The following is a 17,689-nucleotide window of genomic DNA, read 5'->3' on the forward strand; positions in this document are numbered from 1 at the left end:
TCTGGATTAACAGGACTTTACCTGATAGTCCGGCACTTAGCAGGTCTATGACAGTTCTTTGACAGTCTGCAGTAGATCCGGGAGGTCACAATGAAGTCCATGTAAGAAGTGCCGCAGCTGCAGTGGCGGTCACGTGTTCTAGTACTGGTGTCGTGGACTTCATTGTGATCTCCAGGAGCTGCCAGTGAGCAATTAACTACATTATGTAGATCAAGACCGGGGTCGTACACTATATCTATTGCCACCCCTATTCTTTTGGAATTCCCCTTTAAGTATGGGGCACAGGCTTATATACCTGTCACAAGTTGTCTTCTCGTGTGGGTGGATGATGCAGCTCCTGGATTTGCTCGTAGGACAGCGGATCTCCGAGGATGAGATCTCTAATACCAAAATAGCCCCTAGGTCTTACAAGAACCTTGTAAACGGTGAAGTTCCATTCTGGGGTCATGATGAAGTCCGGCTCCTGCTCCGTTATCTGGTCCCTGAGTCATTTCTTCCAATGAACACATTTGTCTTAGAGCGTGAATTCATTTGTTACTGGTTAATTTGTCTAAACCAAAGATGTTCCCCTATAGACCCCGAATAGAATGCCAGCAATGCAGTTAGGACTGACACATACACAGGCAGAGCAGTAGGAGAATGGAACATGGGGACTGTACATAATAGTGGAGATTATTAACCGCCTATCTTTTCTGCTCTGCTAGCTGCAGCCATGAGTAGTGACATGGAGATGCAGGCGTTTGGCGTGGCGGCACCTTTCCTCAGGAAGACTGAAAAAGAAAGGATCGAATCCCAAAATCAGACCTTCGATGCCAAAACCTACTGCTATGTTACCGACCCCACCATCGATTACATCAAGGGGAAAATCAAGAGCTCAGAGACGGCGAAGACCACGGTGGACACGGAGGACGGGCGGGTAAGATAACCGGGCATCATATAGGAGGGTAAAAGACATACAGAAAATATAAAGGGTTGGAATTTCTAAAGTGGCCACATGTAAGAAAGGGAAGGTTTACTTAGGAGAACCCCATATAATGAAGCAGATCCCCCTGCAACTAGCTCACTGTGGGTGGAGTACCAGCTGTTACCACCGGGGGAGCAACTCCACCAGAGTTGCCTTAGAAATAAATATCTTCGAGACGTCTTGACCTGAGGCCCATTGTTAATGTGTAAAATTTATTTTTGTAGTCTAGATGGTTAAAGGGGTTAACCGGGACTTTTCAGAATCGGCAGCAGGGTAGAGCATGGTGTAAAGTATAATTTTATCAGATGCTTACCCAGCACTGAGACCCCGTTCTCCACCGCTCCAGTCCAGGGATGCGCCTGCAGCGGTCGCATGGCGAATATCAGTTGAGACCTCAGGCATGTGACCGCTGAAGGAGCTTTCTGGACCTGTGGAGAACGGGGTCTCGGCGTTGGAGCGGGGGACACTTCAGGGGGTTGGTATCTACTTAATGTTACACCATCCCTTGACCTGCTGCCAATTTTGAAAAGTCATGGATAATCCCTCTAAGGACAATTAGAGGGACGATTATGAAGGAACCGTTCATGACTTAACCCCGCCCCTTATTTTTTCTACATAACAGACCGTCACCGTGAAACCGGATAATGTTTACCCTATGAATCCTCCTAAGTTCGATAAAATCGAAGACATGGCTATGCTAACTCATCTACACGAGCCGGCCGTCCTTTATAACCTCAAGGATCGCTACAAAGCCTGGATGATCTACGTAAGAATTAATGTAGTAATTGCAGGCATCACCTAGAGTATAGTGATCAGTACTACAGCCAGATCTCCAGTATATAGAGCTAGTGATATCACTGTATATACATCACTGGTGAGAGGTCATCTAGAGTATAGTGATCAGTACTACACCCGGATCTCCAGTATATAGAGCTAGTGATATCACTGTATATACATCACTGGTGAGAGGTAATCTAGAGTATAGTGATCAGTACTACACCCAGATCTCCAGTATATAGAGCTAGTGATATCACTGTATATACATCACTGGTGAGAGGTAATCTAGAGTATAGTGATCAGTACTACACCCGGATCTCCAGTATATAGAACTAGTGATATCACTGTATATACATCACTGGTGAGAGGTCATCTAGAGTATAGTGATCAGTACTACACCCGGATCTCCAGTATATAGAGCTAGTGATATCACTGTATATACATCACTGGTGAGAGGTCATCTAGAGTATAGTGATCAGTACTACACCCAGATCTCCAGTATATAGAGCTAGTGATATCACTGTATATACATCACTGGTGAGAGGTCATCTAGAGTATAGTGATCAGTACTACAGCCAGATCTCCAGTATATAGAGCTAGTGATATCACTGTATATACATCACTGGTGAGAGGTCATCTAGAGTATAGTGATCAGTGCTACACCCGGATCTCCAGTATATAGAGCTAGTGATATCACTGTATATACATCACTGGTGAGAGGTCACCTACAGTATAGTGATCAGTACTACACCCGGATCTCCAGTATATAGAGCTAGTGATATCACTGTATATACATCACTGGTGAGAGGTCATCTAAAGTATAGTGATCAGTACTACACCCGGATCTCCAGTATATAGAGCTAGTGATATCACTGTATATACATCACTGGTGAGAGATCATCTAGAGTATAGTGATCAGTACTACACCCGGATCTCCAGTATATAGAGCTAGTGATATCACTGTATATACATCACTGGTGAGAGGTCACCTAGAGTATAGTGATCAGTACTACACCCGGATCTCCGGTATATAGAGCTAGTGATATCACTGTATATACATCACTGGTGAGAGGTCATCTAGAGTATAGTGATCAGTACTACACCCGGATCTCCGGTATATAGAGCTAGTGATATCACTGTATATACATCACTGGTGAGAGGTCATCTAGAGTATAGTGATCAGTACTACAGCCAGATCTCCAGTATATAGAGCTAGTGATATCACTGTATATACATCACTGGTGAGAGGTCATCTAGAGTATAGTGATCAGTACTACAGCCAGATCTCCAGTATATAGAGCTAGTGATATCACTGTATATACATCACTGGTGAGAGATCATCTAGAGTATAGTGATCAGTACTACACCCAGATCTCCAGTATATAGAGCTAGTGATATCACTGTATATACATCACTGGTGAGAGGTCATCTAGAGTATAGTGATCAGTACTACACCCGGATCTCCAGTATATAGAGCTAGTGATATCACTGTATATACATCACTGGTGAGAGGTCACCTAGAGTATAGTGATCAGTACTACACCCAGATCTCCAGTATATAGAGCTAGTGATATCACTGTATATACATCACTGGTGAGAGGTCATCTAGAGTATAGTGATCAGTACTACACCCGGATCTCCAGTATATAGAGCTAGTGATATCACTGTATATACATCACTGGTGAGAGGTCATCTAGAGTATAGTGATCAGTACTACAACCGGATCTCCAGTATATAGAGCTAGTGATATCACTGTATATACATCACTGGTGAGAGGTCATCTAGAGTATAGTGATCAGTACTACACCCGGATCTCCGGTATATAGAGCTAGTGATATCACTGTATATACATCACTGGTGAGAGGTCACCTAGAGTATAGTGATCAGTACTACAACCAGATCTCCAGTATATAGAGCTAGTGATATCACTGTATATACATCACTGGTGAGAGGTCATCTAGAGTATAGTGATCAGTACTACACCCGGATCTCCAGTATATAGAGCTAGTGATATCACTGTATATACATCACTGGTGAGAGGTAATCTAGAGTATAGTGATCAGTACTACACCCGGATCTCCAGTATATAGAGCTAGTGATATCACTGTATATACATCACTGGTGAGAGGTCACCTAGAGTATAGGGATCAGTACTACAACCAGATCTCCAGTATATAAAGCTAGTGATATCACTGTTTATACATCACTGGTGAGAGGTCATCTAGAGTATAGTGATCAGTACTACACCCGGATCTCCAGTATATAGAGCTAGTGATATCACTGTATATACATCACTGGTGAGAGGTCATCTAGAGTATAGTGATCAGTACTACACCCGGATCTCCAGTATATAGAGCTAGTGATATCACTGTATATACATCACTGGTGAGAGGTCACCTAGAGTATAGTGATCAGTGCTACACCCGGATCTCCAGTATATAGAGCTAGTGATATCACTGTATATACATCACTGGTGAGAGGTCATCTAGAGTATAGTGATCAGTACTACAGCCAGATCTCCAGTATATAGAGCTAGTGATATCACTGTATATACATCACTGGTGAGAGGTCACCTAGAGTATAGTGATCAGTACTACACCCGGATCTCCAGTATATAGAGCTAGTGATATCACTGTATATACATCACTGGTGAGAGGTCATCTAGAGTATAGTGATCAGTACTACACCCGGATCTCCAGTATATAGAGCTAGTGATATCACTGTATATACATCACTGGTGAGAGGTAATCTAGAGTATAGTGATCAGTACTACACCCAGATCTCCAGTATATAGAGCTAGTGATATCACTGTATATACATCACTGGTGAGAGGTAATCTAGAGTATAGTGATCAGTACTACACCCGGATCTCCAGTATATAGAGCTAGTGATATCACTGTATATACATCACTGGTGAGAGGTCATCTAGAGTATAGTGATCAGTACTACACCCAGATCTCCAGTATATAGAGCTAGTGATATCACTGTATATACATCACTGGTGAGAGGTCATCTAGAGTATAGTGATCAGTACTACACCCGGATCTCCGGTATATAGAGCTAGTGATATCACTGTATATACATCACTGGTGAGAGGTCATCTAGAGTATAGTGATCAGTACTACACCCGGATCTCCAGTATATAGAGCTAGTGATATCACTGTATATACATCACTGGTGAGAGGTCATCTAGAGTATAGTGATCAGTACTACACCCGGATCTCCAGTATATAGAGCTAGTGATATCACTGTATATACATCACTGGTGAGAGGTCATCTAGAGTATAGTGATCAGTACTACACCCGGATCTCCAGTATATAGAGCTAGTGATATCACTGTATATACATCACTGGTGAGAGGTCATCTAGAGTATAGTGATCAGTACTACACCCGGATCTCCAGTATATAGAGCTAGTGATATCACTGTATATACATCACTGGTGAGAGGTCATCTAGAGTATAGTGATCAGTACTACACTCGGATCTCCAGTATATAGAACTAGTGATATCACTGTATATACATCACTGGTGAGAGGTCACCTAGAATATAGTGATCAGTACTACAGCCAGATCTCCAGTATATAGAGCTAGTGATATCACTGTATATACATCACTGGTGAGAGGTCACCTACAGTATAGTGATCAGTACTACACCCGGATCTCCAGTATATAGAGCTAGTGATATCACTGTATATACATCACTGGTGAGAGGTCATCTAAAGTATAGTGATCAGTACTACACCCGGATCTCCAGTATATAGAGCTAGTGATATCACTGTATATACATCACTGGTGAGAGGTCATCTAGAGTATAGTGATCAGTACTACACCCAGATCTCCAGTATATAGAGCTAGTGATATCACTGTATATACATCACTGGTGAGAGGTCATCTAGAGTATAGTGATCAGTACTACACCCGGATCTCCAGTATATAGAGCTAGTGATATCACTGTATATACATCACTGGTGAGAGGTCATCTAGAGTATAGTGATCAGTACTACACCCGGATCTCCAGTATATAGAGCTAGTGATATCACTGTATATACATCACTGGTGAGAGGTCATCTAGAGTATAGTGATCAGTACTACACCCGGATCTCCAGTATATAGAGCTAGTGATATCACTGTATATACATCACTGGTGAGAGGTAATCTAGAGTATAGTGATCAGTACTACACCCGGATCTCCAGTATATAGAGCTAGTGATATCACTGTATATACATCACTGGTGAGAGGTCACCTAGAGTATAGGGATCAGTACTACAACCAGATCTCCAGTATATAAAGCTAGTGATATCACTGTTTATACATCACTGGTGAGAGGTCATCTAGAGTATAGTGATCAGTACTACACCCGGATCTCCAGTATATAGAGCTAGTGATATCACTGTATATACATCACTGGTGAGAGGTCACCTAGAGTATAGTGATCAGTACTACACCCGGATCTCCCGTATATAGAGCTAGTGATATCACTGTATATACATCACTGGTGAGAGGTCATCTAGAGTATAGTGATCAGTACTACACCCGGATCTCCAGAATATAGCGCTAGTGATATCACTGTATATACATCACTGGTGAGAGGTCATCTAGAGTATAGTGATCAGTACTACACCCGGATCTCCAGTATATAGAGCTAGTGATATCACTGTATATACATCACTGGTGAGAGGTCACCTAGAGTATAGTGATCAGTACTACACCCGGATCTCCAGTATATAGAGCTAGTGATATCACTGTATATACATCACTGGTGAGAGGTCACCTAGAGTATAGTGATCAGTACTACAACCAGATCTCCAGTATATAGAGCTAGTGATATCACTGTATATACATCACTGGTGAGAGGTCACCTAGAGTATAGTGATCAGTACTACACCCGGATCTTCAGTATATAGAGCTAGTGATATCACTGTATATACATCACTGGTGAGAGGTCATCTAGAGTATAGTGATCAGTACTACACCCAGATCTCCAGTATATAGAGCTAGTGATATCACTGTATATACATCACTGGTGAGAGATCACCTAGAGTATAGTGATCAGTACTACACCAGGATCTCCAGTATATAGAGCTAGTGATATCACTGTATATACATCACTGGTGAGAGGTCACCTAGAGTATAGTGATCAGTACTACACCCGGATCTCCAGTATATAGAGCTAGTGATATCACTGTATATACATCACTGGTGAGAGGTCATCTAGAGTATAGTGATCAGTACTACACCCGGATCTCCAGTATATAGAGCTAGTGATATCACTGTATATACATCACTGGTGAGACGTCATCTACAGTATAGTGATCAGTACTACACCCGGATCTCCAGTATATAGAGCTAGTGATATCACTGTATATACATCACTGGTGAGAGGTCATCTAGAGTATAGTGATCAGTACTACTCCCGGATCTCCAGTATATAGAGCTAGTGATATCAATGTATATACATCACTGGTGAGAGGTCATCTAGAGTATAGTGATCAGTACTACACCCGGATCTCCAGTATATAGAGCTAGTGATATCACTGTATATACATCACTGGTGAGAGGTCATCTAGAGTATAGTGATCAGTACTACACCCGGATCTCCAGTATATAGAGCTAGTGATATCACTGTATATACATCACTGGTGAGAGGTCACCTAGAGTATAGGGATCAGTACTACAACCAGATCTCCAGTATATAAAGCTAGTGATATCACTGTTTATACATCACTGGTGAGAGGTCATCTAGAGTATAGTGATCAGTACTACACCCGGATCTCCAGTATATAGAGCTAGTGATATCACTGTATATACATCACTGGTGAGAGGTCACCTAGAGTATAGTGATCAGTACTACAACCAGATCTCCAGTATATAGAGCTAGTGATATCACTGTATATACATCACTGGTGAGAGGTCATCTAGAGTATAGTGATCAGTACTACACCTGGATCTCCAGTATATAGAGCTAGTGATATCACTGTATATACATCACTGGTGAGAGGTCATCTAGAGTATAGTGATCAGTACTACACCCGGATCTCCAGTATATAGAGCTAGTGATATCACTGTATATACATCACTGGTGAGAGGTCACCTAGAGTATAGTGATCAGTACTACACCCGGATCTTCAGTATATAGAGCTAGTGATATCACTGTATATACATCACTGGTGAGAGGTCATCTAGAGTATAGTGATCAGTACTACACCCAGATCTCCAGTATATAGAGCTAGTGATATCACTGTATATACATCACTGGTGAGAGATCACCTAGAGTATAGTGATCAGTACTACACCAGGATCTCCAGTATATAGAGCTAGTGATATCACTGTATATACATCACTGGTGAGAGGTCATCTAGAGTATAGTGATCAGTACTACACCCGGATCTCCAGTATATAGAACTAGTGATATCACTGTATATACATCACTGGTGAGGGGGTAATCTAGAGTATAGTGATCAGTACTACACCCGGATCTCCAGTATATAGAGCTAGTGATATCACTGTATATACATCACTGGTGAGAGGTCACCTAGAATATAGTGATCAGTACTACACCCGGATCTCCAGTATATAGAGCTAGTGATATCACTGTATATACATCACTGGTGAGACGTCATCTACAGTATAGTGATCAGTACTACACCCGGATCTCCAGTATATAGAGCTAGTGATATCACTGTATATACATCACTGGTGAGACGTCATCTACAGTATAGTGATCAGTACTACACCCGGATCTCCAGTATATAGAGCTAGTGATATCAATGTATATACATCACTGGTGAGAGGTCATCTAGAGTATAGTGATCAGTACTACACCCGGATCTCCAGTATATAGAGCTAGTGATATCACTGTATATACATCACTGGTGAGAGATCATCTAGAGTATAGTGATCAGTACTACACCCGGATCTCCAGTATATAGAGCTAGTGATATCACTATATATACATCATTGGTGAGAGGTCATCTAGAGTATAGTAATCAGTACTACACACGGATCTCCAGTATATAGAGCTAGTGATATCACTGTATATACACATCACTGGTGAGAGGTCATCTAGAGTATAGTGATCAGTACTACACCCGGATCTCCAGTATATACAGCTAGTGATATCACTGTATATACATCACTGGTGAGAGGTCACCTAGAGTATAGTGACTACACCCGGATCTCCAGTATATCGAGCTAGTGATATCACTGTATATACATCACTGGTGAGAGGTCATCTAGAGTATAGTGATCAGTACTACACCCGGATCTCCAGTATATAGAGCTAGTGATATCACTGTATATACATCACTGGTGAGAGGTCACCTAGAGTATAGTGATCAGTACTACACCCGGATCTCCAGTATATAGAGCTAGTGATATCACTGTATATACATCACTGGTGAGAGGTAATCTAGAGTATAGTGATCAGTACTACACCCGGATCACCAGTATATAGAGCTAGTGATATCACTGTATATACATCACTGGTGAGAGGTCATCTAGAGTATAGTGATCAGTGCTACACCCGGATCTCCAGTATATAGAGCTAGTGATATCACTGTATATACATCACTGGTGAGAGGTCATCTAGAGTATAGTGATCAGTACTACACCCAGATCTCCAGTATATAGAGCTAGTGATATCACTATATATACATCACTGGTGAGAGGTCATCTAGAGTATAGTGATCAGTACTACACCCGGATCTCCAGTATATAGAGCTAGTGATATCACTGTATATACATCACTGGTGAGAGGTCATCTAGAGTATAGTGATCAGTACTACACCCGGATCTCCAGTATATAGAGCTAGTGATATCACTGTATATACATCACTGGTGAGAGGTCATCTAGAGTATAGTGATCAGTACTACACCCGGATCTCCAGTATATAGAGCTAGTGATATCACTGTATATACATCACTGGTGAGAGGTCATCTAGAGTATAGTGATCAGTACTACAGCCAGATCTCCAGTATATAGAGCTAGTGATATCACTGTATATACATCACTGGTGAGAGGTCATCTAGAGTATAGTGATCAGTACTACACCCGGATCTCCAGTATATAGAGCTAGTGATATCACTGTATATACATCACTGGTGAGAGGTCATCTACAGTATAGTGATCAGTACTACACCCGGATCTCCAGTATATAGAGCTAGTGATATCACTGTATATACATCACTGGTGAGAGGTCACCTAGAGTATAGTGATCAGTACTACACCCGGATCTCCAGTATATAGAGCTAGTGATATCACTGTATATACATCACTGGTGAGAGATCATCTAGAGTATAGTGATCAGTACTACACCCGGATCTCCAGTATATAGAGCTAGTGATATCACTGTATATACATCACTGGTGAGAGGTCATGTAGAGTATAGTGATCAGTACTACACCCGGATCTCCAGTATATAGAGCTAGTGATATCACTGTATATACATCACTGGTGAGAGGTCATCTAGAGTATAGTGATCAGTACTACACCCAGATCTCCGGTATATAGAGCTAGTGATATCACTGTATATACATCACTGGTGAGAGGTCATCTAGAGTATAGTGATCAGTACTACACCCGGATCTCCGGTATATAGAGCTAGTGATATCACTGTATATACATCACTGGTGAGAGGTCACCTAGAGTATAGTGATCAGTACTACACCCGGATCTCCAGTATATAGAGCTAGTGATATCACTGTATATACATCACTGGTGAGAGGTCATCTAGAGTATAGTGATCAGTACTACACCCGGATCTCCAGTATATAGAGCTAGTGATATCACTATATATACATCACTGGTGAGAGATCATCTAGAGTATAGTGATCAGTACTACACCCGGATCTCCAGTATATAGAGCTAGTGATATCACTGTATATACATCACTGGTGAGAGATCATCTAGAGTATAGTGATCAGTACTACACCCGGATCTCCAGTTATAGAGCTAGTGATATCACTGTATATACATCACTGGTGAGAGGTCATCTAGAGTATAGTGATCAGTACTACACCCGGATCTCCAGTATATAGAGCTAGTGATATCACTGTATATACATCACTGGTGAGAGGTCATCTAGAGTATAGTGATCAGTACTACACCCGGATCTCCAGTATATAGAGCTAGTGATATCACTGTATATACATCACTGGTGAGAGGTCATCTAGATTATAGTGATCAGTACTACACCCGGATCACCAGTATATAGAGCTAGTGATATCACTGTATATACATCACTGGTGAGAGGTCATCTAGAGTATAGTGATCAGTACTACACCCGGATCTCCAGTATATAGAGCTAGTGATATCACTGTATATACATCACTGGTGAGAGGTCATCTAGAGTATAGTGATCAGTACTACGCCCGGATCTCCAGTATATAGAGCTAGTGATATCACTGTATATACATCACTGGTGAGAGGTCACCTAGAGTATAGTGATCAGTACTACAACCGGATCTCCAGTATATAGAGCTAGTGATATCACTGTATATACATCACTGGTGAGAGGTCATCTAGAGTATAGTGATCAGTACTACACCCGGATCTGCAGTATATAGAGCTAGTGATATCACTGTATATACACATCACTGGTGAGAGGTCACCTAGAGTATAGTGATCAGTACTACACCCGGATCTCCAGTATATAGAGCTAGTGATATCACTGTATATACATCACTGGTGAGAGGTCATCTAGAGAATAGTGATCAGTACTACACCCGGATATCCAGTATATAGAGCTAGTGATATCACTGTATATACATCACTGGTGAGAGGTCATCTAGAGTATAGTGATCAGTACTACACCCGGATCTCCAGTATATAGAGCTAGTGATATCACTGTATATACATCACTGGTGAGAGGTCATCTAGAGTATAGTGATCAGTACTACACCCGGATCTCCAGTATATAGAGCTAGTGATATCACTGTATATACATCACTGGTGAGAGGTCATCTAGAGTATAGTGATCAGTACTACACCCGGATCTCCAGTATATAGAGCTAGTGATATCACTCTATATACATCACTGGTGAGAGGTCACCTAGAGTATAGTGATCAGTACTACACCCGGATCTCCAGTATATAGAGCTAGTGATATCACTGTATATACATCTCTGGTGAGAGGTCACTAGAATATAGTGATCAGTACTACACCCGGATCTCCAGTATATAGAGCTAGTGATATCACTGTATATACATCACTGGTGAGAGGTCATCTAGAGTATAGTGATCAGTACTACACCCGGATCTCCAGTATATAGAGCTAGTGATATCACTGTATATACATCACTGGTGAGAGGTCATCTAGAGTATAGTGATCAGTACTACACCCGGATCTCCAGTATATAGAGCTAGTGATATCACTGTATATACATCACTGGTGAGAGATCATCTAGAGTATAGTGATTAGTACTACACCCGGATCTCCAGTATATAGAGCTAGTGATATCACTGTATATACATCACTGGTGAGAGGTCATCTACAGTATAGTGATCAGTACTACACCCGGATCTCCAGTATATACAGCTAGTGATATCACTGTATATACATCACTGGTGAGAGGTCATCTAGAGTATAGTGATCAGTACTACACCCGGATCTCCAGTATATAGAGCTAGTGATATCACTGTATATACATCACTGGTGAGAGGTCATCTAGAGTATAGTGATCAGTACTACACCCGGATCTCCAGTATATAGAGCTAGTGATATCACTGTATATACATCACTGGTGAGAGGTCATCTAGAGTATAGTGATCAGTACTACACCCGGATCTCCAGTATATAGAGCTAGTGATATCACTGTATATACATCACTGGTGAGAGGTCATCTAGAGTATAGTGATCAGTACTACACCCGGATCACCAGTATATAGAGCTAGTGATATCACTGTATATACATCACTGGTGAGAGGTCATCTAGAGTATAGTGATCAGTACTACACCCGGATCTCCAGTATATAGAGCTAGTGATATCACTGTATATACATCACTGGTGAGAGGTCATCTAGAGTATAGTGATCAGTACTACGCCCGGATCTCCAGTATATAGAGCTAGTGATATCACTGTATATACATCACTGGTGAGAGGTCACCTAGAGTATAGTGATCAGTACTACAACCGGATCTCCAGTATATAGAGCTAGTGATATCACTGTATATACATCACTGGTGAGAGGTCATCTAGAGTATAGTGATCAGTACTACACCCGGATCTGCAGTATATAGAGCTAGTGATATCACTGTATATACACATCACTGGTGAGAGGTCACCTAGAGTATAGTGATCAGTACTACACCCGGATCTCCAGTATATAGAGCTAGTGATATCACTGTATATACATCACTGGTGAGAGGTCATCTAGAGAATAGTGATCAGTACTATACCCGGATCTCCCGTATATAGAGCTAGTGATATCACTGTATATACATCACTGGTGAGAGGTCATCTAGAGTATAGTGATCAGTACTACACCCGGATCTCCAGTATATAGAGCTAGTGATATCACTGTATATACATCACTGGTGAGAGGTCATCTAGAGTATAGTGATCAGTACTACACCCGGATCTCCAGTATATAGAGCTAGTGATATCACTGTATATACACATCACTGGTGAGAGGTCATCTACAGTATAGTGATCAGTACTACACCCGGATCTCCAGTATATAGAGCTAGTGATATCACTGTATATACATCACTGGTGAGAGGTCATCTAGAGTATAGTGATCAGTACTACACCCGGATCTCCAGTATATAGAGCTAGTGATATCACTATATATACATCACTGGTGAGAGGTCATCTAGAGTATAGTGATCAGTACTACACCCGGATCTCCAGTATATAGAGCTAGTGATATCACTGTATATACATCACTGGTGAGAGGTCATCTAGAGTATAGTGATCAGTACTACACCCGGATCTCCCGTATATAGAGCTAGTGATATCACTGTATATACATCACTGGTGAGAGGTCATCTAGAGTATAGTGATCAGTACTACACCCGGATCTCCAGTATATAGAGCTAGTGATATCACTGTATATACATCACTGGTGAGAGGTCATCTAGAGTATAGTGATCAGTACTACACCCGGATCTCCAGTATATAGAGCTAGTGATATCACTCTATATACATCACTGGTGAGAGGTCACCTAGAGTATAGTGATCAGTACTACACCCGGATCTCCAGTTTATAGAGCTAGTGATATCACTGTATATACATCTCTGGTGAGAGGTCACTAGAATATAGTGATCAGTACTACACCCGGATCTCCGGTATATAGAGCTAGTGATGTCACTGTATATACATCACTGGTGAGAGGTCATCTAGAGTATAGTGATCAGTACTACACCCGGATCTCCAGTATATAGAGCTAGTGATATCACTGTATATACATCACTGGTGAGAGGTCATCTAGAGTATAGTGATCAGTACTACACCCGGATCTCCAGTATATAGAGCTAGTGATATCACTGTATATACATCACTGGTGAGAGGTCATCTAGAGTATAGTGATCAGTACTACACCCGGATCTCCAGTATATAGAGCTAGTGATATCACTGTATATACATCACTGGTGAGAGATCATCTAGAGTATAGTGATCAGTACTACACCCGGATCTCCAGTATATAGAGCTAGTGATATCACTGTATATACATCACTGGTGAGAGGTCATCTAGAGTATAGTAATCAGTACTACACCCGGATCTCCAGTATATAGAGCTAGTGATATCACTGTATATACATCACTGGTGAGAGGTCATCTAGAGTATAGTGATCAGTACTACACCCGGATCTCCAGTATATAGAGCTAGTGATATCACTGTATATACATCACTGGTGAGAGGTCACCTAGAGTATAGTGATCAGTACTACACCCGGATCTCCAGTATATAGAGCTAGTGATATCACTGTATATACATCACTGGTGAGAGGTCATCTAGAGTATAGTGATCAGTACTACACCCGGATCTCCAGTATATAGAGCTAGTGATATCACTGTATATACATCACTGGTGAGAGGTCATCTAGAGTATAGTGATCAGTACTACACCCGGATCTCCAGTATATAGAGCTAGTGATATCACTGTATATACATCACTGGTGAGAGGTCATCTAGAGTATAGTGATCAGTACTACACCCGGATCTCCAGTATATAGAGCTAGTGATATCACTGTATACACATCACTGGTGAGAGGTCATCTAGAGTATAGTGATCAGTACTACACCCGGATCTCCAGTATATAGAGCTAGTGATATCACTGTATATACATCACTGGTGAGAGGTCATCTAGAGTATAGTGATCAGTACTACTCCCGGATCTCCAGTATATCGAGCTAGTGATATCACTGTATATACATCACTGGTGAGAGATCATCTAGAGTATAGTGATCAGTACTACACCCGGATCTCCAGTTATAGAGCTAGTGATATCACTGTATATACATCACTGGTGAGAGGTCATCTAGAGTATAGTGATCAGTACTACACCCGGATCTCCATTATATAGAGCTAGTGATATCACTGTATATACATCACTGGTGAGAGGTCATCTAGAGTATAGTAATCAGTACTACACCCGGATCTCCAGTATATAGAGCTAGTGATATCACTGTATATACATCACTGGTGAGAGGTCATCTAGAGTATAGTGATCAGTACTACACCCGGATCTCCAGTATATAGAGCTAGTGATATCACTGTATATACATCACTGGTGAGAGGTCATCTAGAGTATAGTGATCAGTACTACACCCGGATCTCCAGTATATAGAGCTAGTGATATCAATGTATATACATCACTGGTGAGAGGTCATCTAGAGTATAGTGATCAGTACTACACCCGGATCTCCAGTATATAGAGCTAGTGATATCACTGTATATACATCACTGGTGAGAGATCATCTAGAGTATAGTAATCAGTACTACACACGGATCTCCAGTATATAGAGCTAGTGATATCACTGTATATACACATCACTGGTGAGAGGTCATCTAGAGTATAGTGATCAGTACTACACCCGGATCTCCAGTATATAGAGCTAGTGATATCACTGTATATACATCACTGGTGAGAGGTCATCTGGAGTATAGTGATCAGTACTACACCCGGATCTCCAGTATATAGAGCTAGTGATATCACTGTATATACATCACTGGTGAGAGGTCACCTAGAGTATAGTGATCAGTACTACACCCGGATCTCCAGTATATCGAGCTAGTGATATCACTGTATATACATCACTGGTGAGAGATCATCTAGAGTATAGTGATCAGTACTACACCCGGATCTCCAGTTATAGAGCTAGTGATATCACTGTATATACATCACTGGTGAGAGGTCATCTAGAGTATAGTGATCAGTACTACACCCGGATCTCCAGTATATAGAGCTAGTGATATCACTGTATATACATCACTGGTGAGAGATCATCTAGAGTATAGTAATCAGTACTACACACGGATCTCCAGTATATAGAGCTAGTGATATCACTGTATATACACATCACTGGTGAGAGGTCATCTAGAGTATAGTGATCAGTACTACACCCGGATCTCCAGTATATAGAGCTAGTGATATCACTGTATATACATCACTGGTGAGAGGTCATCTGGAGTATAGTGATCAGTACTACACCCGGATCTCCAGTATATAGAGCTAGTGATATCACTGTATATACATCACTGGTGAGAGGTCACCTAGAGTATAGTGATCAGTACTACACCCGGATCTCCAGTATATCGAGCTAGTGATATCACTGTATATACATCACTGGTGAGAGATCATCTAGAGTATAGTGATCAGTACTACACCCGGATCTCCAGTTATAGAGCTAGTGATATCACTGTATATACATCACTGGTGAGAGGTCATCTAGAGTATAGTGATCAGTACTACACCCGGATCTCCATTATATAGAGCTAGTGATATCACTGTATATACATCACTGGTGAGAGGTCATCTAGAGTATAGTGATCAGTACTACACCCGGATCTCCAGTATATAGAGCTAGTGATATCACTGTATATACATCACTGGTGAGAGGTCATCTAGAGTATAGTGATCAGTACTACACCCGGATCTCCAGTATATCGAGCTAGTGATATCACTGTATATACATCACTGGTGAGAGGTCATCTAGAGTATAGTGATCAGTACTACACCCGGATCTCCAGTATATAGAGCTAGTGATATCACTGTATATACATCACTGGTGAGAGGTCATCTAGAGTATAGTGATCAGTACTACACCCGGATCTCCAGTATATAGAGCTAGTGATATCACTGTATATACATCACTGGTGAGAGGTCATCTAGAGTATAGTGATCAGTACTACACCAGGATCTCCAGTATATAGAGCTAGTGATATCACTGTATATACATCACTGGTGAGAGGTCACCTAGAGTATAGTGATCAGTACTACACCCGGATCTCCAGTATATAGAGCTAGTGATATCACTGTATATACATCACTGGTGAGAGGTCATCTAGAGTATAGTGATCAGTACTACACCCGGATCTCCAGTATATAGAGCTAGTGATATCACTGTATATACATCACTGGTGAGAGGTCATCTAGAGTATAGTGATCAGTACTACACCCGGATCTCCAGTATATAGAGCTAGTGATATCACTGTATATACATCACTGGTGAGAGATCATCTAGAGTATAGTGATCAGTACTACACCCGGATCTCTAGTATATAGAGCTAGTGATATCACTGTATATACATCACTGGTGAGAGGTCATCTAGAGTATAGTGATTAGTACTACACCCGGATCTCCAGTATATAGAGCTAGTGATATCACTGTATATACATCACTGGTGAGAGGTCATCTAGAGTATAGTGATCAGTACTACACCCGGATCTCCAGTATATAGAGCTAGTGATATCACTGTATATACATCACTGGTGAGAGGTC

General features: G+C 41.4%; 1 protein-coding gene across 1 annotated transcript in view; it reads left to right on the top strand.

The window, feature by feature from the left end:
• LOC142666402 (myosin-3-like) overlaps nucleotides 1–17,689 on the top strand; it is a 55,653-nt gene that overhangs the window by 178 nt on the left and 37,786 nt on the right. The window contains exons 2-3 of the mRNA XM_075846432.1: nucleotides 705–916; nucleotides 1,587–1,730. Coding sequence (XP_075702547.1) covers nucleotides 713–916; nucleotides 1,587–1,730 — 348 coding nt within the window. The 5' untranslated portion in view covers nucleotides 705–712. The remainder of the gene's footprint in view (nucleotides 1–704; nucleotides 917–1,586; nucleotides 1,731–17,689) is intronic.

Source organism: Rhinoderma darwinii, chromosome 13, assembly GCF_050947455.1.
Source record: "Rhinoderma darwinii isolate aRhiDar2 chromosome 13, aRhiDar2.hap1, whole genome shotgun sequence".
NCBI classification, from domain to species: domain Eukaryota; kingdom Metazoa; phylum Chordata; class Amphibia; order Anura; family Rhinodermatidae; genus Rhinoderma; species Rhinoderma darwinii.